This window comes from Chiloscyllium punctatum, chromosome 3 (assembly GCF_047496795.1).
Source record: "Chiloscyllium punctatum isolate Juve2018m chromosome 3, sChiPun1.3, whole genome shotgun sequence".
Lineage (NCBI taxonomy): Eukaryota > Metazoa > Chordata > Chondrichthyes > Orectolobiformes > Hemiscylliidae > Chiloscyllium > Chiloscyllium punctatum.
The window spans coordinates 29,009,557-29,033,638 of record NC_092741.1 but is presented as its reverse complement, the minus strand read 5'-3'; the positions used below and the strand labels follow the sequence as shown (position 1 = coordinate 29,033,638).

At 41.1% G+C, this 24,082-nt stretch overlaps 1 protein-coding gene across 1 annotated transcript in view; it reads left to right on the top strand.

The window, feature by feature from the left end:
- Positions 1 to 23,483, top strand: part of LOC140457058 (potassium channel subfamily K member 5-like) — a 32,969-nt gene extending 9,486 nt beyond the window's left edge. The window contains exons 2-5 of the mRNA XM_072551019.1: positions 15,935 to 16,046; positions 16,148 to 16,314; positions 17,308 to 17,476; positions 19,713 to 23,483. Coding sequence (XP_072407120.1) covers positions 15,935 to 16,046; positions 16,148 to 16,314; positions 17,308 to 17,476; positions 19,713 to 20,554 — 1,290 coding nt within the window. The 3' untranslated portion in view covers positions 20,555 to 23,483. The remainder of the gene's footprint in view (positions 1 to 15,934; positions 16,047 to 16,147; positions 16,315 to 17,307; positions 17,477 to 19,712) is intronic.
- Positions 23,484 to 24,082: the final 599 nt, after the last annotated feature.

The window sequence follows — 24,082 nt, the reverse complement described above, 5'->3', positions numbered from 1 at the left end:
CCTTTGAAGGCAGAGCTGTAGACATTGTCTACATGGACTTCAGCAAGTCATTCAACAAGGTTCTGCAAGTTGGGTGGATAGCAGGTTTGATCATGTTGAATCTGGGAGAGCTAGACAATCCAATACAGAATTTCCTTGAAGGTAGGAGACAGGGTGGTGGTGGAGGGTTGTTTTTCAACCGAAGGCCTCTGATCAGCAGTATTCTGCAAGGATTGCTGCTGGTTCCATTGCTTTTTATCATTCACATAATCGATTTGGTTGTGAATATAGGAGGTATGGTTCATAAGTTTGCAAATGATATTAAAATTGATGGTGCAGTAGAAAAGAACGTTATCTCTGAGTAGAACTGGACCTTGATCAGGCAGGTCAATGGGCTAAGGAGTGGCAGATGGAGTTTAATTTAGATAAATGTGAGGTGCTGCATATTGGTAAGGCAAATCAGGGAAGACCTACATATTTAATGGCACAGCCCTGGGGAGTGTTGCTGAAAGAAACACAGGAATGCAGGTGCATTGTTCTTTGAAAGTGGAGTCGCTGGTAGACAGGGTAGTGAAGAAGGATTTTGACATACTTGCCTTCATTGGTCAGTACTTTGAGTATAGCTGAGGGACTAACCTTATAGAGGTTAGTAAAATCATGAGGGGCATGGATAGGGTGAACAGCCAAGGTCTTTATCCGAGAGCGGAGGAGTCTAAAATTAGAGGGTATAGGTTCTAGTTGAGAGGGGAAATATTTAAAAGGACCTGAAGGACAACTATTTCCTGAAAGGGTGGTGCGTGTATGGAATGAGCTGCCAGAGGAAATTGAGAAGGCGGTTACAATTACAGCATTTAGAAGGCATCTGGATGGCTACGTAAATAGGAAGGGTTTAGAGGGATATGGGCCATATGCTGACAACTGGGACTAGATTAACGTAGGATATCTGGTTGGCATGGACGAGTTGGACCGTGCTATATGAGTATGATTCTGACTCTTAAGTGGCAAAACAGGATGCATTGGGGGCCACTGCCTCTTGATTTTGACCCTGGTGGCTGTTGGGAGCTCAGGAGGTCTCGGGAGAAATTGTACTGGAATACCATTGGGTGAGTGACAGCTTGACCTGACTTAACAGGCCAAAATTAGCACACTATTTAGGAAAGGCTAGTTGGTATGTTGCTTAGCACCTGGAGTACTTTGACGCACCCCAAACTCTTCCCCCACTTGGCCTCTGATCAATAACAAGGAGAAAATAATTCCCTTCTCTGCACTTTTTGCAGGCCAAGAATTCAGGACCAAGACCCTACCCTCTAGAAATTTTCCCAAGAACATTTGCCTGGCAACCTTTCACTTTGCCTCCAAGAAAAGCTTCTTAGAGTCTGCTAATGTCTGAAGCCTTTCATCTCCTGCACCACCAAATCAGCCCCTCCCTCACCTGTGTCATCCTCACATGAGGATATTCCACTCAGGTCTCTTCAATCTTTGAAACCTGCTGTATTTAAAAGATGTGAAAACATTATTACTTATACAATTTAAGGCAGTTTTCTTGTGGTTCCCTGAATGATCTATTCCAAGCCAATATGTCCTTTTGCCTCATTACTGTTTTAAAACAAAAAGACATTTTAGTCACTTATCGCAAATGTTGCTTTTCTGTGGTCCTTCAGCAAGGTCAGTGGGTATCGCTGATTAGTTCTTGGCCTTATCAGTCAAGAAGCTTTCTGACCTTCTCCACCGTGGGATGCCAGCACTCAGAATCTGGATACTCTGGAATTTTCCATTCTTTTCTGTCTAGAAACAACCCTTCCTTCTCCGGAAGTATTGCACTGCTTGAGGCGATCTACCACAATGTGAAAGATGACTCTTTGTTCCCAAGAACTTTTATGCTTTTTTCTTTTTTAAAAACAAAAACCCTCCTTTCATTCTTAAAGTTACTGAGAGAGTTGTTGGAAGGAGCTAAGGTCTGAATTGACTCAGTCTGATTCTTGCATGTTCGATCATGCTTGGACTGTTTCAGGCATTGTATTGCAACATTTGGCAAGCTGTGATCCAAACATTCCTCACAGTTCAAGCTTTATCCAGTGCATGTGATTTTTATGAGAATATGTAAGGAATAAGCTTTGCTGCTATGTGCTCAGCCCCTTCCTGAAAGGAATCTGATTCAGTCTTGAAATATTATGCTAGAGTTCAGAGATTATTCAGCCCAGTGAAAAGACTTTCACTTTCCAACTCCGTAGTTCAGTTTTCCTCATTCTGTCTGGAATCTGGCAGAAACCTGACCTCCCTCATTATAAAATTCCAGGATGACAGTAAATGAAGAAGTGTTTTTACAGCAGTGATTTTACTTGACGTATGCTTAATCCCTCTCTGAGAAAATAATGTTAACACAGTTAAAGATTTGGCTGAATGCAGGCAAATGTATCATCTTGGTCTTTGCCACTGATCTGGAATTAGGAGCCAAGTACTGACTTAAGTATCTTGGGTTAATGTTCTCCCCTCTCTTGGCTTCTAGTGAAAAATGAATGTGACACAGTCCAAGACCAGTGAAAAGCAGGAAAACACTTTTGCTCTTATCACTGCATGGAGTCTACTTCTACTTCAAGTACATAAACCTGTCCCACCTGATCTTGAGAATTGCAAAGTCAGCAATAAAATTATTAATTAATTATTTGCAATGATTTGTGCAACTCTGATTTGCCATTATCAGACTTTTTATCGGCCAATGTAATGTTGTAAAGATTATTCCCCACCGCACTGATGCAAAGCAGTCCAGGTTTATCAAGTAGAAAAGCTGCAATTTAATGCCTTTTAAGTAATTATTATGATAAAGAATACTTTATTGCAGGGAGTGGTTGAGGTGGAGACTGAGATTTTGTTTTGGGAGGGAAATGCTCCTGCACAAATTTAGCAGAGGATGATGTGATCGGGAATATGGGAGTGCTGGGGTTGAGCAGTGGTGTTGGTGCTGGCCATGAGAAGGTTCAGATGGCTCCAGCAAAGAGCCAACATGGACACCACGGCATAGGAGTAGGCTATTCAGCACATTGAGTCACAAGTCGATGATAAACATGTTCAGCAGTGAGGTAATTGCAGGTTACTGTTGATTGTTGTACGAATATTTCAACTTTTGACTTGCAAGATTTCAGAAACATGAGAAATTGTAAGTCTCACTTATCCACTTTCCAACGTTGTGTTTGAATATATTTTCAGACATTACCTCAAGTTACTAATGGAGAGTCTTCGTATCAAAATTCGCGTAGGGATTTGTTTGCTTCTGCTGTGGACGTGATATCTGAAGGGGTTATTAATACCTTGGAATCCTCTTCAGTGTTTTGTTTGACTTGTGCCATGGAGACTTAACACTTAAATAAACAGAAATGTTACATGAAAAATCCCAGAAAAGTGCCTCACTGAGCAATGATTTCTTAAATTTACACTTCAATAGAATTGAACAGCCTGAACAGTGCTGCTTGTTATAGTAATGTAACATTCTTTAGTTCTCTTTTTATTATTAGCACATTTTCTATACAATCATCTGATTGTTCTGTTTTGTTGGTCATGCTGATCTGTTCATTTTCCCTCCTTTCCAGAGAGAGAGAGAGAGATGCGGGCACACAGAGCCATATCCTAACTTTCGTTGTACGTTGAGAAATTCAGTAAAATTACTCAACAATCATGAGGTCAGGTTTGGCTCAAGTCGAATATACAACCTGCATGAGACCATGAAGGTTGAGAAGTGGAAGGAAAGGGTGAATTTCAAGTAAATGAGTAAATTGAGACAATGAAGCTTAGCGTCTTTCTGTTCTATGTGAGGTAAATCTTCCGCGCTTGGATCAGAAGATGATGATGACAGGAAGAATCCACTGTTTTGGTTTCACTTGAAGTAGTCACATTTTTCACATTTTACAATATTCTATAGTTATCCTGTTGTAGTGGCTGATGCAATCTTTCCTGATTCAACCAGTTGAATTGCAGTTGTTGAACTGCATGATATGTAATAAATGTAACTGGATCTCTGAGGAGCCGATAATCTTAAAGGTTTTCAAATTAACACTTGTTGAATTCAGCTCACATGGGATTAGCAACAACCTTCTGGCTCCCTGATGATGTTCTGTTTATAATCTCCAACTATCTTAAATCTCCAAAAAGCCTGTCAGGCACATTGTTGTTGTTAATTACTTACTAATAGATCTTCTGTGGTAATGCTCCTGATGGGTCAGAGGTTACTACTATGAATCTGGCATTAGGAATAAAGTACGACTCCTACTGAGGAGTACACGCTGGAGGCAAAGTATTTTGAAATTACTGTCGATCTAGTACTGTCAAGGCATCTTTCAATTAGTTTGATGTGGTGTTTCCTTATAGGTGGATCATTAACAACCGAGGTGCTTATTGTCATTTTACCATGTGCGCTGGTAAAGAGATGTACAGCATGATAACAGACCCTTCGGTTCAACTCATCCATGCTGTCAGATATCCTAACCTAACCATTTGCCAGCACATGGCCCATATCCCTCTAAACCCTTCCTATTCATATACCCATCCAGATGTCTTTTAAATGCTGTAATTGTACTAGCCTCTACCACTTCCTCTGGCAACTCATTCCATTCCCGCACCACCGTCTGCGTGAAAAAGTTGCCCCTTAGGTCCCTTTTATATTCTTGCCCTCTAGTTCTGGACTCCACCCACCCCAGGGAAAAGACTTTGCCTATATACCCTACCCATGCCCCTCGTGATTTTATAAACCTCAAAAAGGTGACCCCTCAGACTCCGATGCTCCAGGGAAAACAGCCCTAGCCTAACCAATCTCTCTTGTAGCACAAATCCTCCAAGCCTGGCAACATCCTTGTAAATCTTTGCTGAACCCTTTCAAGTTTTACAACTTCCTTCCGATAGGAAGGAGACCAGAATCGCATGCAATATTCCCTATTTTAGCAGATCATGCAATTTTTGGGGTAGTATCCATAATGGGATCTATTGTAAATGGTTTATCTTAACAGGTGGGATGAAAGGCAGTTTTCATTCCATATACTCATTTTAATTAGCTCAATTCCTTTGGGCTTTACTGGTTCCTCCAGTGGGGAATGGATCAAAAACAGCTATCCTGTTCAGAGAGATATGGAACTTGCATTCTGATTCTGACCTACAGTACTGTGCTGGGGATGCTGAGTCAGCCCACTACTGTCCTGGTGGTGTAGACGAGTGAGAAAACATTCCAGAGCTTTCCTTTCAACTTTGAAAAGTGATAGAGCCTGAAATGTAATTTTGCTGTGAAAATTTATTAATGATTTTGGATCTAAAATGAAGCTCAGTAAATCTGATAATACATCAAAATGGAATTCTGTTTATACCAGTGACGAATTGGTTTGCGTATTAATGTGGGGGACTGGTGGGTCTTTCCAATTTTTGCAAAATGACTGTCTTCTCCTCTGGAAACCCCCGGGCCAGTTTGTCAGTCACGAGTTAAGCTTCAAGAAAGTAATCTTGTTCACCTCTGGTGGAAGGATTTTAAAGTTTGATCACTTTGTTATTCTCCTGCCTCTATGTTCTAAGTTTTCGTTTATTTTTCTGCGTTTTAAGATGATGCCGGAGAGTGTCGATATTCTGCAACACCTTTTTTTCACCGTGTGTTTTGTACTAAAATACACATCAAATTTTGATCAGTTGAGTTCTGAAGAAAATATCTTCTTTGGAATTGGTATTACTTGGAAAGTTTAATCATTTTTAAAAAATCTTTTGGTAGGAGTAGAGACATGGGGGCTGGGATAGATGATTCGTGTCAACTGGAATATTGCTATTGGACTCCCAGTCCAAACCCCACTGTGAGGTGTTGAAAATATTTGCTAAAATTAACTGGAGCGAATAATACACAAGCCAGGGCATGTTGGAAAATGCAATAAAAATGTGGACCTTTTCCACAGAAATGTCACAACATTAGCAAATACTGACTAATTTTGCAGTTTCTCTTTATGTCTCAACTCCATTATTTTAATGTACTCCTGGGCTAGTCTCCTAACTGTGACCTTAGTAAACTTCAGCTTGTCCTCAACTTTACTGAGCATATCTTAATTATGTGGGTGGGGTTTGTGGTTGAAAATTTAAAGATTTGCAGCCTTTTTAAGTGAACTAATTTCTCTCCATCTTAGTCCCTGGAAGTACTGGAATTTCTTCCCAAGCCCCCTCTGCCTCTCTATGTATCTCTTCTCTTATGACGTGCTTCATGAAGCCTTGTCTTTGTCCAAACATTTGATTGCTTACTCTAATATTTCCTTAAGTTGCATTTGGTGTAAAACTTTTCTATTTTTGGCAATCCACTTCCCTTGCAAGAGTTTAAAAAATCTTTGCATTTACAACTGCAGTATTTGCAGTAAATTTCCCAGTTCCTTATTTTTAAGGTAGCACTTTTTAATGTGAACCTGAAAGGACAGATATGACCTTGGTGTAATGTTTTATTGAAAAGGCAGTGCTTTTAACTACATGGCCCTCTCTCCATATATTATAAACTCTGTGTGAATGTACACAGTTCGGTTATAGGGTTGTTCATGCATCTACTGCTCCCCACGATTTTGTACCCAACCTGGGCGCTCAAAATGAAGAGCAGATGATTGGGTATGAATTGCAGGACCATGATGAAACAATACGATAGAGTTAATATCTTGTAGAGGGATGTAAACTGGCAGGGAGGAAGAAATCCAAAAAAAAGGTCCCACTAATTGCAATGAAAAGACTGGGTGTGTACTCCCGGAAGTTGGCTGGAGATCCACTTACTCTTTAATTAGACTTTTGAGCTGACTCTGTGTTCAATGTTAAAGCTTTGAAATGTTTTATTCTCTCGCTGTTATTGCAGAGATATTTGGATTCAGACTGCGCCTCATTCAGTGTTTCCGGCTCTGGGTACTGGAAATGCTGGAGGCATTGAAGTGTTGAAAGTAGACAATATAAGAGCCACAAGGTTCAGTCTTGGCACTGAGATCTTAATTGAGGGAAAGTTAGGCCTGTCTGTTTTGACAGGTGGTGTCACCATGGATGTCAATGAGGGTGGGGCTTAAAGTTGCAAAAGATTGGCGTGTATTTTCCTAAGTTTTGAAAACTGGACGTCTGAGGCAAGGTTTATAATTTTAAGAGCTTGTTAGGGTGGATATGAACAGACTGTGTTTCTCTGGAGGGAATTGAAAACAAGAGAAACACAATCTTAGTCTTAAAACTAAAGCCAAGTGAGTGAAATCAGGAAACCAATTTTTAGAAAGGGTAGTGAGGATCTAGTGTTCTCTTGCTCTAAACTCCTCCCCGTATGTACGCTAACAACAAAAACAAAACTGAACTCTGGGGAATTATTTGCAGTTTGCAAGATTCAAGGTTTTTTTTTGCTTTGCCAGGGCATCAAGGGATACGGAGACCAGGCGAGAAAATGTAGCTGTGACAGATCAGCCATTGAATATGTAGATCAGTCTGAGAGGTGTCAATAAAATTAGAGTATGGCAGGAGTAGGACAAATGGACACAATCTTAAACTATCAAGTTTAACATCCATCATATTATCTTCAGTGAGTGACACACCCAGCCTATTCCTTTGTATGTGATAGTGAGAAATGATGGCAGATTGTAATGGTGAGACGATATGATCTAGCAAGATCCTAATGTAAAAAAGAACCATATCAAGACCATCCAGAATTCTCTACAATGTGTTTCATTGAATGAATGTATTCAAGAGGCGTACTAGATATAGCACTTGGGGCAAATGGGATCAAAGGTTATGGGGAGAAAATGGGATTAGACTGTTGAGTTGGATGATCAGCCATGAATATGATGAATGGTGGAGTGGGCTTGAAGGACCGAATGGCGGCCACCTGATCCCATCTTCTACGTTTTTATGTTAGGATATCCTCAGCTATGACACATATATTCTATGGATCACAACATTTGTTGTGTCAGAGTGCCAAAGATATGCTGGGTTGGAGAGAGGGGATAGAGAAACAGTTAAATTGTTTTCAATGGTACAAAAATGGTAACTATATTTCACTTTTACTAATCTAAAGTTAGATTATAACCAAGGCCGCAGATTAGTAATTTTTCATTGAAGGTGATGGAGTCATGAAATACAATCCCCCAGAATACTAGGGAACGTCTTGAATCTTGAAGTAAAAACAAGTAAACTTAGTTTAAAAGCTACCTTTTGTCAGCACTGTGTTTCTTTACTGATTCTTGCCTTCAGAGTTGCTCTTGTTTTAATGTTGAGTTGGGAAGCATGGCTAGAGATTTGAGGAAGGGAAATGGGATAGTGTAAAAAGGAAGGGAAGGCTGTATTTGGAAGGGTTTAAAAAATAGCTTGAATTCTGCTGCTTTGATCACACTTTTATCTAACATAGCACCCAAGTGCTGTGAAACAGCCTTGTTAAGGGGTGTTATTTTGCTCTGCACCAGACTTGATTGTTAGTAGACTCTAGCTATTCTGAAGTGAAGAACACCAGAGTCCAGTTGTAAACCCTACCAGAATTTATGCTTTTACTATCAAAGTGATAACTGCCCACAGATAGCAAGGCAGATGAATTTGTCTGGAATGGTAAACACAAGTTTTTATCACAAAACTTCCTAGTTAGGAATTTTTAAAAAACATTCCAACACACAATTCCTGGAATATTTTTCTGCTGGTCAAAGGGAGGAGTTGACCAGTTGACAATCTTGCAGTCTGATCTTGGACAGGTAACTCTATGGGTTATCGGGTGCCTGGAGGTTACATTTGAGAGAGACTGAGGTGGAGGAGAATGTGTTTTTTTTTGCACAAAAGTGTACTTGTCAAGGAGAGTCTTGTTCCCCAATGACTAAAACCATTTCTTTTTTGAGAAAATCAACAATTTGAAAAATTCAGTAATTAGAAAAATGTTTGCATTCACTATGATTTTGAATGTGCATAATTATGTAAGTGGCTTTTTATTTTAAGTGCATCTGATACAGTGGCAGTTTCCAGCTGTTGAGTATTTTGGATGTTTGTTTCTCAGCACTGTTGTACTGCACTGAGCAGCTTGTGGATGCTGATAAGTGATAATAATGCTGATTCATAGGGTACAATGCAATTTTACTTGTGGGTCTAATCCTTTTCTCTAATACATGTTTTTCAAGGAATAGTCAATATGTATCCTTGGACAGGCTGTATAGTCCTCCTTGATCACAGTCAGCAGTCAACTCTCTTAATACCGTACAGCTTCTGTATTCTCCATTATTTTAATGGAATTATTTTCAAGACAACCCGCGTGTGGCTGTTGATCTAGATTGGGAGGGAGCCTATGCTTTTTCAGAAAGCTTTATCATCCTTTTACAAGCTGCTTTGGGTGGAAATAGATTTGAGATGTTGTTGCTCTTGCTCCTTACCTATGTTTTTTTTAAGAAAGGAAACTTGCGTCCTCCTCTCCCTGTAACCTTATGCCCATGACACTTAGCAGATCTGTGTTTCTCTATTTTCTTGAAGGAATGCAGCCTTTTGGTAAATAGCGTTGTTAGTATATCTTGTATTAGTATGCCTCGAGGTAAGTTTGTCTGTAAGCAAATGGACCTATTTTTGTTGTTGCATAAAATGCTGCATTCACTGGCCACAAAGCTCTGCAAATCCATATCGTGCCTTCATAGCCTGTAATTTGAATCTGTAATTGTAGTCCTGAGTATCTCCTTGTTCATATGGATTATGAAAAATAGCACATGCCACTATTTATATTTCCCTCCCATCCCAAGAATAAGAACGTGAGTAATATTGGACCTCGACGACTCTTTGTTGACACATTTCTGCTATATTTTTCTTCCATCTGTGACAATGAAAGAAAATAAACTTAGCAGTAGCACTCTGGTCTGTGAATTAAAAACACGAGTTAAATGTTTTGAGTGCATCACCCCCTTTCATTCTCCACTCCCCTGTTGTGCCTTTCCAAAATGTGAGGATATTTTGAAGTGCTTTTGCACTGTAGGGCAAGTTGGCAGCCAGTCTGCACTCAGCTAGTCTCACAAAATAACACTGTGTGATAAATCACAGTACGGACTTTCTGTAAGAATGTTGATTAAAGAGTTGGTCAGAACACTGAGGGGAACTCTACTGTTCTTCTTCAACATTGCCTCAGGATCTTCAATGTCTGCCTGAGGTATAGGGCCTTGGTTTTCAGTCTCCTCTAAAAAGTTTCTGTTTTTGCATGCTTGTTGCACTCTGTCTCTTCCTTCACAGGAATGTGGTGCAAGTCCTGTGACCTTGGTTAAACATTAACCAAATGCCCAAGTTCAAGAACTGCAGGTGTGTATGGGAGGACAATTTGAGTTTAACCAGCTAAGTGCCATTGAGATCACTAGTACAGAATATTTATCCCATTGGGGTTTCATTTATCAAACTTACTTGGCACAAAGTGGGCAGAACTCTGGTGCCCAGTGACACAAGGACATTCTTCCACCACTCTAAGCCTCATTGCTGAAATAGGCTGATTCATTAGCACCTCTGCTTTGAGTGCCACTTGTTGCTGAGCTACTGGCACTCACTCCTCTGAGGACAAAGTGAGGTGCTGGAGATCAGTGTTGAGAGTGTGGTGCTGGAAAAGCACAGCAGGTCAGGCAGCATCTGAGGAGCAGGAGAGTTGACGTTTCGGGTGAAAGCCTGATGAAGGCCTCATCCACGAAATGTCAACTCTCCTGCTCCTTGGGTGTTGCCTGAGCTGCTGTGCTTTTCCAGCACCACACTCTCGACTCATTCCTCTGAGTTGAACGCAGATTTTGAGATTGACACTGGAGAAGTGCTGCTCTTCCAGATAATTTATGAAACTGAGGCCATGTCTATCCATTCAAGAGGGAAGAGTAGATAGAGGCGCTCTTCTGGTGAAATCTGTCCCTCAATCAACTGGTCACTGTCACATTGCTGAGCAGGTTCTTCCAAACAACAGAAGATTGGCTTCCTACATTTTGACTGTGATAATGAGAGGCAATGACCTAGTGATAATACTGCTAGGTTATTCAGAGACCCAGGTAAAGTTCTAGGGACACTAGAACTGGTTTGAATCCTGCCACAGCAGGTGGTGGAATTTGTATTCAACAAAAATCTGGAATTAACAGTATCATGATGACCATCAAACAGTTGCTTATTGTCAGGAGAAAAACTCATCTGATTCACTAATGTCCTTTAGGGAAGGAAACTGCCATCCTTACCTGGTCTGGCCTACATGTGACTCCAGACCCACCGCAACACCCCCCCGAGTAATTAGGGATGGGCAACAAATGCTGACCTAGCTAATAATGCCCAGATCTCCCATGAATAAATATTAGAAAAAGCACATCAAATGTTCTCAATTAACAAACCCAGTGGCCATTTTTCCTTTTTTGTAAAGGGATGATTGTTTGTATCAATATGGTTAATACTTTTAAGATAGATGCATTTCTAAATGCTCCAAATAGGTTTGAAAGCAATGGTCCGTTAATTAACGGACACAATGTGCTTCCTTTCTTAATTGCGACATTTTTTATTTCAAAATGAGCTGTCTCTCGTGACACTTCATTTCCTCACAAACTGTAAACCTTTCTCATGCTAATTCTGCCCAGTCAAAATGGTGTACCCTAGCTGCTGTCGTGTAGATAAGCAGACCCACAGACGGAAAGGAAAGGAGGAGCCTTCTGTATATTTTTATGTTTATAAGCTGAGTTAATTAACAGCAACAAATGTGTCGCATTTGTCGGTCACAGATTCTTGTATTGTTATTTTTTTTAAACTCCAGTCATACCACTATATTGTTGAAAGCGCAGTGTAACTATAAGTCACAAAGTTGGTTTGGTGAAAGTGATCTTTCAGGCCTATTTTTGAATTGACCCTCCTAGAATGGCAACTATTCTTTCTTTCTATTGCAACTGTCAGTATCCTGGGTGCATTGCTTTTCAGTTGTATTGGGGGGAAAAATATTGTCATCAACTACTTTGCTGAGCTCCAGATCTTGATAGTCCTGGAAGAGAATGTTTTCTTTCTTTTTTTCAGTGAATTATCTTGTACACTTTATTTCCACTAATTTCTCCTATTGATCAGATTGTGTGTAACTCCTCCAAAAGCTAATTTGACAAGGTGTGTCTTCAAATATTGGACTATAATGAAACTCGACCAACTTTTTCTTTTAAAATTTTAGTTACTCAGTCTTTAACTAAGATTAGGCCTGTGGATTTTTTCTTTAGGTCGTTAGATACAATTTACTGCATTTAGAAATCACACATTCATTCAGTTTGGCAGGAACACCACTCCTGACTTCACTACCTCTCTGTCTCTGTCTATTACTGCTTTATAGACAATAGTTTATTTGAATAAATTTACTTTTAATTAGCTTGTGTTTTTGTAAAATATCCTACGCTGACATGTTGCAGTATATTTAACATCTCTCGAATGCTTGGGTGTGCACTAAGCATTGACTGCATTCAAATTCTTCCCCTAAAATCAGGCAATCAGTAACTTTTGTTTTACACTCCCAAAATAAGCATCTTTTCAAAGTGATGGACAAGCTTTCAAATACTCCTGCCAGTCAAACCAGGGTGTAAATATGGTATTTGCAGACCAATGTGCACAATAATTAGTAGAGTTGAGATAACAGCATCATGTATGGTCACCTTAGAAAGAGATAACTAGAGTGAGTGTATGACAAGTGTTAACTGGTTAGGGCCCTTGTTGCTATATGTTTGTCCACTATCTGGCTTATCAGAATAACAAGTAATAATGTAGCAAAACAGAGCCTTGCCTCAGTTATGTCACAGAATCCTTAGTGTGGAAGCAGGCCATTTGGCCCATCAATTCTGCACCAACCCTCCGGAGAACATCCCACCTCGACCTTTACCGTATCCCCATAAACCTGCATTTCCCAGGTTAATCCACCAAGTCTATACATATCCCTGGACAATGGGCAATTTAGCACGGCCAATTCATGGAAACCCATGTAGATATGAGGAGAACATGAAAAGTCCACAGAGACAGTCACCCAAACCTGGAATTGATCCCTGACACTGTGAGGCAGCAGTGCCAACCCTTTTGCCATCTTGTTTCAGCAATTGGCCTTTGGTTCAACTTTGGTGTGGGGAAGTTAAAGTAAGGGAGTAATACTCTTGAGTGATCCCTTCCCGAGAGCAGCAGTTTGCAACTGCAGTGTGCCTCGACCAGGTGGAATGTGTGCCATGAACCTTTTGGGAAGCGGTGCTGAATGTTGAAGCTACGTCTGTGTTTCCAATCTCCTCCACAGCCTCAGTGGCCATTAGTGACAGCAGCATCTGCTGACACCAGGCACCCCTATCAACTTCACAAATCCCAAGAACCACTCTTGTGTAGACATTTGATACCCCACATGCAGTATGAAACAGTTGGGTGTACTGTTGGAACTGTTTGTCTCATTGCAGTATGCCGCGACACTGAAAAGGTTGGGAGCCACTGCCCAAGAGTGAGAGATCCAGGAGGATAGAGTACTCTATTGTCATGTTCTGAACTTGAGACCTGGAGTAACCCTTCATAATGTTTACAAACCAATGGCTTGGAGGGCAGCAGGCAGACCCTGTGGTAAAGCCAGTCCACCCTGCCACCTTGTGGGCTTCATGTGGTGATGGTCTCCACTGACCAAATTTTAATTTTTAAAAAATTCATCACAATAAGCCAAGGAGTTGAGTGAGTTTTCACAATCCTAGCATTCAGGGGTGAGATGTTGAATTGGGAGTAGAGTGCCAAGGAATGGTTGGGCAGTGTTTCAAATAGAAAACCACAGTTTTCGAGAATAGGTCGTTGTCCTTTTTCTGTGTTCAAAACGTACGTTGTTTTGTGGTTTCTGGAGACCGATGGGATCAGATGGAATTTGGGCAGGGCCAACTGGCTGTTCATCAGCTAAACGTTCACTCCAAGAGCCAAGTTTCAGTGTTGTTTTGCTGAGTTTGTAATGATCACCTGCTGAATTAGAAGCAAATTGCTATTCCAGATTAATGTTTAAAAGTTGCATAGGTAGATGAGACAGTCTCCTGTTTGCTGAGCTGTGCTTGCTCATGTATGCAGTTAAATCTCAGTTTTGTCAGCTCACCAGACCTTTGGGTCTGTCTCGCTCTTTGGAATTGCTGTGCCATTGGCATTGCCCCTGGTTCGGATGGTAATGATTTCTAATATGAACTCTTGGTGGCCATTCGAGTTCAAAAAAAAACTTGTCTTGCATGTGCCTCTGCTTATTATGTGCTTTGTACACTTGTTCTGTTGATCTAAGACGATGAGGGCACGAACGGTACAACATAGATGTTTTCTCGTCAGCCTTTGCAGAGATGTAGTATACACCACCTCTACAGCAGGTAGGGCTTGAACCTGGGCCTCCTGGATTACACTATCACTGTGCCACAAGAGGCCTAGAAATGGTACTACATAAATTTTTATTTAGACTATTTTTAAATCAACCTGTTCAAAGATGTTATTACACACCCGGAGAGTAGGTGGGACTTACCCTGGACCAGGAGGCCCAGGTTCAGGGACACATTGGAGATGGTCATTGCCTGGCATTTGTGTGCCACAAATGTGACTTGTGACTTGCCTCTTGCCAGACCGAATCTGGATATTGTCCAGATCTTGCTGCGTTGGAACATGGACTGCTTCAGCATCTGAAGAGTTGCAAATGGTGCTGAGAGATTTGGAGATTTCTGGGATGTTTTAGTCCACTAGTTCTCTCCTCTACATTATTACATCCATTTGTCTACCTATATTGTGTGAAAATTGAAACTTAACGCTGCCGACTCTCAACATTTTAAAGAGCTTCATTCATTTCTGTATGAATCATGTGTTCAGGTCTGTGGCCATTTTTGAACTTGGTTGAGTGGTAGTTAAGTGTTGTAGTTTTGAATTTTCTTGTCTTCCCCTACATCCCCATCCTAATAATTACAATCAAAGCAGAAATATGGTGTCTGAATCCTGGCTCCTTCTCCTGCTATTGACCTCATGCTTTGATTTACTGCCCTGTTCCACCTCAGTGCCTTTCCATCAGGCACGGCCTAACTTATTGTGTATGAGGGCAGCTTATGATCTGGGACAAATGGATGACGTTCTCAACGCTAATGTAACTTGTTCCTATTTCCTACAGTTTTCCTTTTTCAAACTCTTGTTGATTTTTGTTTATCCCTCCCCTCCTCTTCTCTCATTTTCTTTCTTTCCTTCCTTTCCTTTTCTTTTCCTTTTTCCTTTCCTTTTCCTTTCCTTTTCCTTTCCTTTTCCTTTCCTTTTCCTTTCCTTTTCCTTTCCTTTTCCTTTCCTTTTCCTTTCCTTCCTTCCTTTTCTTTCCTTCCTTCTTTCCTTCCTTCCTTCTTGTCATGAGGATCCTGCCTCCTTTGCTATGCTCCAGTTGCCAAGCAAGCTCTGGCATGTGATCATGGAGCAGAGATTGTTAACTGTGTGAAACTCCTTGGGTCCTATCGTGGCCCTGTCCTCTATCTGCACACATGATTTACTCCTATTCCTTTTAGTTGACTGTCAATAATCTGTTCCTGTGGGAATGCAGCCTATTTTTCTTACCAGCGTTGCTGTGTACACTGAAAACAAGACTGGTAGTAAATGTTCTCCCCTCCACCCTCCCACCCTCTTTTCATTGAGACCAATTGTTGCACCATTACAGCTCTTACACAATTGGTCGAACCTTTGGACCCCCTTACTGTTTGTGTATTGTTTGTGTCTATTCATCATCCTCGGAGTATTTTAATGTGAGCACTTAAGGTGACACAATGACATAAGAATCAGTGGCAAATCTAATGAAACACTTCAGGACAGGAGCGTGCCTTGTGTGTATTGAAATGTGAAAATAATTCCTTGTATTGTTACAGTGGGGAGGGCTGGGGGAGGGTAGTGGGGCCTGTATCCTCTTCTGAAAAGGAGCTTTAAAACCATTGTTTTGCAGTGCTTCTGTGAGGGGCTCTAAGCTTAAGCTAGTTTATTAAATTGTCCCCCCATCTCTCTTTGTGTTTTACAGACTGTAGAAGAGGCTGCAGGGCAAGGTGTCACCATCACTGGCAACAGGACCTTCAACAACTGGAACTGGTCTAATGCGGTTATTTTTGCTGCAACAGTTATCACCACAATCGGTAAGGCATGTCACTGACCACTCATCTGAATATCTGGATGTGACCTCACTTTGTCTTGTTTTAAAATTTCTCTCCTCTGCTTTCTTCACATGTGGTGACAGGTTATGGAAACATCGCACCCAAGACGTCACAGGGCCGCCTATTCTGCATCTTCTATGGGCTGTTTGGCACACCACTCTGCCTCTCCTGGATCAGTGCATTGGGGAAGTTTTTTGGAGGACGAGCTAAAAAGCTGGGTGAAGCCTTGACCAAGAAAGGCATAAGTCCAGTAAGAATATTTCTCGCTCTCGCTCTCTCTCTCTCTCTCTCTCTCTCTCTCTCTCTGCGTTTTACTTTTAATTGGTGTGTACAGTGTATGCCTGAAGCGAGCTCTGAGATTAAAGAGAGCTTTATTGCAAGATGCTGTATTGAGCTCCTTCTATTTTCACAAATACTGCAAGGTTTTCTCCCTCTTCATCATTACCCTTTGATCTTCAGTGGTCTGTTTGTGTGAACTGAATGTGACTGGGAGGGAATCCTTGCATTGCCATAGTGTCTTCTGTGGTCTGAAAGATTTCTTAACTGCTTCGCAGCCAGTGAATTAATTACAGAGTATAGTCTATTCTAATATGGAGAACACCACTGCCAATGTTCTACCTAGCAAGATCCTAGTATCGCTAGTTGATGAATAAATGATTGGTCAGGATACGAGAATAAGCTTCTCTGCTATTCTCCAGGTGGTACCTTCCTTTTTATATCCACCTGAGACTGCAGGTAGTCCTTGCTTTCTGATGAGATCAGAAATCCAGCACAGCCAGTGTAGTGCTCCTCGGAACGATGCCTGAGACTGACTACATGCTGTCCTTATGTCTCTGAAGAAGAACCCACAACCCCCGACTCTAGGTAAATGTGCTGTAAACTGAGCCATCATTGAAAAGGCTTGTCTGTTCAGCATGGTTAAACAGCCCTTAAATGAGGATTAAGTAATGATTAAACAAAACACAGGTTAAATAAGGTTTTAATTTTAAGATGCTGTGTCTGTAGAGCTGCTATATTTCTAGCTATTTGGATTTTGTGTTAAGTTAATAACATAATATTGGCTTTTTTTGGCATGAACCCATTAGTTGAAATTGGAAATTAGAGGGCAGAGATGTGTTTGTAAGGAATGTAGCCATGTTGATGCAATTCTGAAGGTAGCAGCTGCTGCTGTTTGAGTAATCTGTGGTATCTGTCTCTCTCCGTCTTTGCCCTAATGCTGTGTTTTATCCTTTTCCTCTAATAGCGGAAGGCCCAGATTACCTGCACAGCAATTTTCATTGTATGGGGTGTCCTGGTGCATCTGGTATTGCCACCCTTTGTCTTTATGGTGACTGAAGGCTGGTCATACATTGAAGGCTTGTACTACTCTTTCATCACAATATCCACCATTGGGTTTGGAGATTTCGTGGCAGGTAAGGATGGTGTTCTGAATTGGATTGGTGGGCATGAGGTCTGCTTTTGCATCATGTAAATTTGAATGTTTGAAATGATGATGATATTTGAATACAAAGACATTTTGATCAGAGATGTCTATTCTGTGTTGTACTTTGCAAGGGGGCTCCTCTGTCACCACAACCCCTATGGTACACATGCTTAAAGCAACAATCTGTTCAATTGTTAACCGTGAACTTCAGTAACAGCATAGCAGCAGAGTGGAAATCATTTCAAAGATTCCCTGCTGCAAACACATTGATATTCCAGCTAAGAATCCTGCAAATGAGAAAAAGCTATAAAGGATAAACCATTCACTACAAGCAGTAACAATACACCGCAGTCCCATCCTGCCACACTTGACTCTTCCAAATTACTTTTGTTTTTGCTAAAATAGAGAAGAATGATTGATTGGAATGAACAACTGCTATTGACAATATCTATTTAATTGGCCACAAGCCAAACATAGACCTGTTTTGGGTCTGAAGGAAAAGGGAAGTTGGTATTCTGTCCCTACCCTGTCTCAACATCCCTCAAGAAAGGGATGTATGTTGGATGTACAAACTATGCATCTCCTTATTGCCACACAACCTAGCATGTGGTTTTAGAACATAGAACATAGAAAAACACAGCACAGAACAGGCCCTTTGGCCCAAGATGTTGTGCTGATGTTTAATCCTAATATAAAATATAGTAACTTAACCTATGCACCCCTCAACTCACTGCTCTCCATGTGCGTGTCCAGCAGTTGCTTAAGTGTCCCCAAGGACTCTGCCAGCTGTGGTGGTAGAAGCAATGCATTCCATACATGCACAATTCTCTGCGTAAAGAACCTACCTCTGGCATCTCCTTTATACCTTCCTCCTAATATCTTCAAATTATGACTCCTCATACCAGTCAAACCTGCCCTGTGGAAAAGTCTCTGGCTATTGGCTCTATCTATTCCGCTCATTATCTTGTATACCTTGATCAGGTCTCCCCTCTTCCTCCTTCTCTCCAGAGAGAAAAGACTGAGCTTATTCAACCTTTATTCATAAGGCAAGCCCTCCTAGTCCAGGCAGCATCCTGGTGAACCTTCTTTGCACCCTCTCCAAAGCCTCTGTATCTTTCCAATAGTAAGGCGAACAGAACCTGACACAGTATTCCAAGTGTGGTCTCAACAGGTCTTATCGTCATTAGCTACACAATGGGAAGGGGAGGAGAACTGGGAATTTTCTCTATGCTCAGAAGAAGTCCCAAAGTAAAGAGGCAAGGAAGATGGGGCAAGAAGGTCCTTCAACCCAATTCCTGAAATTAAGCATGTTAAACATCCTGTCTCATTGACAAGGTTGGTTGGGCTCGGGAATCTCTATTCTGTCACTGGTTTGAAGATGATAGGCAATAGGAGACCTGGGGTGGCTACAAGCACAGGAAAGGTCAACACAAGAGGCAAATAATCTGTCCACAGTTTCAACTACCACTGACTGTGAGCCCCAGCCCTGCTTCACTGCCAAAGGCATATTTTGGTCCCAGGCAAATTTGGTGGTAAGATGTTCTCAATGCCAAAGGTGTGGCTTTTTAAGAATCAACCACTTCAGTTGCCGTAATGAGTATCCCACTGTAATGCCTCCCCTCCCAATGCAGTCTTCCATTGATGAGCACTAAGTAGTCCTGCCTGAATGACTATCTTGGCACTGAGGTGGGGTCACTGAATGAAAATGTCAGAGTGGCTGCTGAGAGGAAATCCACTCTACTCATCCCATTTCAACTTGCATTTTGTCTTATCCTGGCCAATTAGGAGCCTAGTGAAACAATCTACGCCCGTGGTCTTCCTGAAACACCTTCAGTTGTGTGAAATAGTGGCGTAACTTTTTGAAAATCTCTCTCAGCTTCCTCATTCCCTCCTTCACTGTTTACTGATTCTGGGATATCTTGTTGCAGAGAAGGGGGACAGGGGGAGAAATTACCAGGGTGTTCCTATCTGCCTGTTTGTCCTCCACTATTCAAAGCTGTTCAACCTCATTTATTTACCAAGAAGTGTGTGACCCTTCAGCCTTGGGTACCTGAAAGATGTGAAGGACAAAATAATTTGACACTATCCATAAATCAATGAAATAAACTATTTTCATCATCTAGAATTTCATAAATAAGCTACTGTTTGTCTAATTTGCAACATATTTAATTTTGTTTCAGTTCAGTAGGTGCCAGATGATCCTTAATCATATTCTTGTTCCATAGGTGTAGACCCAAAGGCCAATTACCACATCCTTTACAGATACTTTGTTGAGCTTTGGATCTACCTGGGTCTGGCGTGGATTTCCCTTTTTTTCAACTGGAAAGTTAGCATGTTTGTCCAGGCACACAAAGCCATTAAGAAACGCCGGAAGCGAATGAGGGAATCTGTGGTAACTGTATCAAGCACCCAGCCTCTGAACTCCAAAATGTCAGACTCCAAAATTTCAGAGTCCACTGAGGTAAACATTTTTCGCTTCCTTTCTAAAAAGCAAGAAAGCTACAATGATCTCATCAAGCAGATCGGCTCAAAGACTTTGAAGAATAACAGTAGCAAGCTTTTGGGTGTTGAGGTCCCAGCCAAACCCATGACTACGGACGATGGTAATGGTAAGCTCGGAGCAGCTCAGTCGAAAAAAACAACAGGTCTGAAAAGATTCTGTTATGAGCCACCCAGCTTGCCAGCTATTGAAGACACTGAGATTACAGTACCACTAAATGAAGGCAAAAATTCAAATTCACAGCCAGATTGCACTCTGCAGGAGAACCAACTGGATAAAGCCACCCGAGAAGACCGCCTGTTGTGGGACACTCGCTCCCGCCCACCATTGTTCTTTGAGAATGTCAACATCAGATTCATAGATGAACAAAACCTTCTCAGTGATGACGAGAAGGTGGAATTGTCATTGGAAGAGAACTTGGTGGACGAGGGAGAGTCTGATGTTTTGGTACAGACGCCAGACACAAACCATTCAGGTTTTCAGGTGTGTAAGCTGGGAGATCCACCTGACTATGAACAGCTGATGAATGGATATAACAAAGTGCGCAATGTTGAAGTGGTAATATAACCAAAGGCATCTGGGATCCACTTCTCCAAACTTTCTCCTATATTCCCACTTTGTTCATTCAGCACTAGGACCTGAACAAAAAAGGGACAGCCGTCACCCTGTTAGTTTGGAGGAGCTGCTAATGACATTTGGCTGTTAGTCAAAACACCTCCAAGGTACAAGCACAATCCTTTTTTTATTTTAAAAAAAGGCCTTAGCTGGAAAGGAAACATCCCTCTTCTAAATGGGAGAGTCGGACAGCAGAACTTTCTGCAGAAATGTTGACTGATGAAACTGTGACCAAACCTAAGTTGTTTCCAAGTGTAAAGATATTCAAATAATTCTTGCTATATATGTAATATATGTGTACTGTGAGCATTTTTCTTTCAATGACCAGTTTTAACAAAAAATAGCATTTTTAAGATTTGAATTTTGAGCCAAGAAATGTAGATATTGAACAACGCAGTTGTTTTTAGTTTCAAGTATTTCAAGGTGGTATTGGTACAGTTTTCCTTCTGACCTGAATTCATTGAAGTACAATTCAGAATGTCCACATTTTGCAATTTGAGAGATTCAGGTTCAATTGGGATTCAGATGGCTTGTTTCAGTGATTTTGTCAGGACATTTTTATATCCCTGTCCCTGCCCCTGCCCCTAAGTGTAAAGCCATTTCTATTGCAGATTGTGTAACAGTCTGGGAGTTTGTGTGCACTATACTGAATCCTATCCTAGTGACACTCCTCCAGCCCTATATTCTTGATTTTGATCTGCACCTTATGAGTGACACTTGTGTCTGTTTTATGTGTATTTTCACCTTTTGAATTTTTCCAACAATGCTCCCAACAGAAATTAAACTTTCTTTTTCTATTCTGGGCTATCTGATGCAAATCCAGAAGAAAATGAGTGGGAAATCAGTATGCTCTGAATAAGCCAAAGTGGTGTTTTCCATAAATGTTTCAAGAGGAGGTGACAAAAGTGCAGGCAGAACCTGGTGGTGATCATCAGAAGTTGCCTATCAACTCACGAGAATCAGACTCCTGTTCTTTCACTCCCTAGCCACCTCTGCACACCATCCAAATGTATTTTGACTTGTAAATAGTGGTGCAACTGAGCCATTGGTCACTTCTGTTTCTCTACACTGTTACACGCCAACTCCTCAGTCGTGAGCAGTAAACTTCTTCAGTAGAAACTGGAATGCTTTTTTTGTTGGCACTTAATTGTTTACATTTGTTACGAAGCTGGTACTAATTTCAGTGACCAGTGGGTATAGCTGCTTGTGTTTTGGAGGAAGAGCAATGGGAGATGAATTCAGGCACAGAGCCAGCCTATGGTACATTGGTCAGGCCACAAGCATGGCAAAAAGTGCAATCACTACAGGTGCGTGATCACTGACGTTCGTTCATTCGTTCGTTCCTGGAGCTGCTTCTATTTGAGAAGACTTAACAGTTACAGAATAGTGGAGCTACTGCTGGAACTCCGCTTAATCGGGCGTTTTCCTTTTTTTTAAATGTAAATTCGGATAGCCTGAAGAAGGTGTTGTGTCCCATTAATTCCAGGCTGCTGTTTGTGTTTTGTGTTAGTGGGATTGCATACCAAAAATGGCCTAATGTCCTGGTGGTACCATGACTATAAGATCTGAGGCATTGGGTACCTCTCCTTAATTGAGGTGAGGATAGGAAAATTGGGTGCAAAACATTTAACATACCTGATTTATTGCCACCCCTGTTTTTTTTTGCAAATGGCGTAGTTATTTTTGAGGATTGTTGCTCCAGAATCTCCTTTATTAACTAACGATGATCATCAAAAGTTCTCATTTATAATAAGTTGCTATCTACCATTGTTGAGGAAGTGTATGGTGAGGCATTGGTGTGTTTTTAAAGCCTCATTGTGAATTGAAGGATCACAGAAGCTTTAAAAAGTTTTACTTTTTTCTTGTCTTCAGTCGAGTAACTAGTCAAGCAAATGGAAATTGACTAGTTACTCTATAAAACACACACCCCGCTAGACCATTTTTGATGACTCCAGTGAAAGATGTTGCAGGCGATTATCTCCAGTGTAGTAACGGTTTAATAACCATTTTCACATATCAGGGTGCTCCTGCCCTTTCACCTTGTGTGTTAGGTGGGAATACGTTTGTTATGGAAATGCATTGTAGAGACACACAGGCATCAATTGGCCAGCCTACCCCTGGCTAAATGTCTCATTATTGGAGACATTGCACACCAACTCTATCCTCCCCCCTCTCCAATTTAAAATATGTGATCAGTGAAGTCTTTACACGTCTCTGCTTAATAAAACCAAGACTTGACTCTGTTGAATGCTGGAAGCCCAACTGTAGGAAGTCCATTGCAGAGCAGAGACTAGGTGACCTTGCCATTAAAAACCAAAGTAATGACAGGTCATGAAGCTTAAAAACTGAATGCAGTGGCTGTCTTGTTACTAGAAGTCCATTGGCAAGTATCAATCATGTGATAGTTAGCTTGGGTATGCCTGTCACTTTATTTAAAGCGGCATTTGTGAGGAAGGATACAGAAGCCCCAAGGGTTGGGGCAGTCTAATAGTGTATAAGCTGTAAAGGTGTATGATTTGTCAAGTTAAGTAGTTTAATTGTCTCCAGCCACCCCCCCCCCCGCCCTCACCTCACATAGACATGAGGAAAAAAATCTGTAGCACACTTATTTTCTGAAGGGGGTCAGTGTCAAATAACTTTACAAGACTGGCTGCATAGGAAGGTTTAAGACTTCTTACAGTTAAGGAGTAGGTTATAACTATACCTATCACTCACTCCATGTATTGAAATAACTGTTAAACTCCAGAACCCTGTTTGTTGTATTTATTCCTTGAAATGTCCTGTATTAAGTGCTGTCCTTTCCTGGTTCTCTGTTAATTGTGGACCTAATTTATTTCTATATTCATTTTCAAAATGTAAATAAATGTTTTGATATATACAATGTGAAATGACTTGGGTGTTCTTTTAAAATTAAAGTAACTTCCATTTTCCCAAGGCTTTAAAACTCTACTACGTATTATCTGCTTCATACATCCTTTCTTTCCATGATTTAGTTCAGGGGTTGGCCCAGACATTGCTATCTTTGTATTCACTACTTCTCCGGATTTCTCTGCTTCCCTTAAGGTCATGACATACTGTGGTTAAGCTTCTCAAACCTGCTCTGCCATTCAGTGAGATCATGACTGACCCAGCTTAATGTTTTAGGCTGAATGATCTACAGCTACGTCATCAGTGACCTTCCCCCATCAAAACCTCAGAAATGGGGATGTTCATAGATGATTTCACAATGTTGAGCATGATTTGAAACACCTCAGTATTTGATGTCCAAAATCATCAAGACCTGGGCCATATACAGGCTCGGGCCAATTCAAGTAACACTTGGGCCAGAAATTTGCCAGGTAATGACCATCTCAAAAAAGAAAACATTTTACCACAGTCCCGTTGATATACTCCTTTTGCTGAATAAGTGCAGGTCCAATAACACTCAAGCTTGACACCATTTCAGGACAAAACAGCACACTTGATTGACACCACACTCAT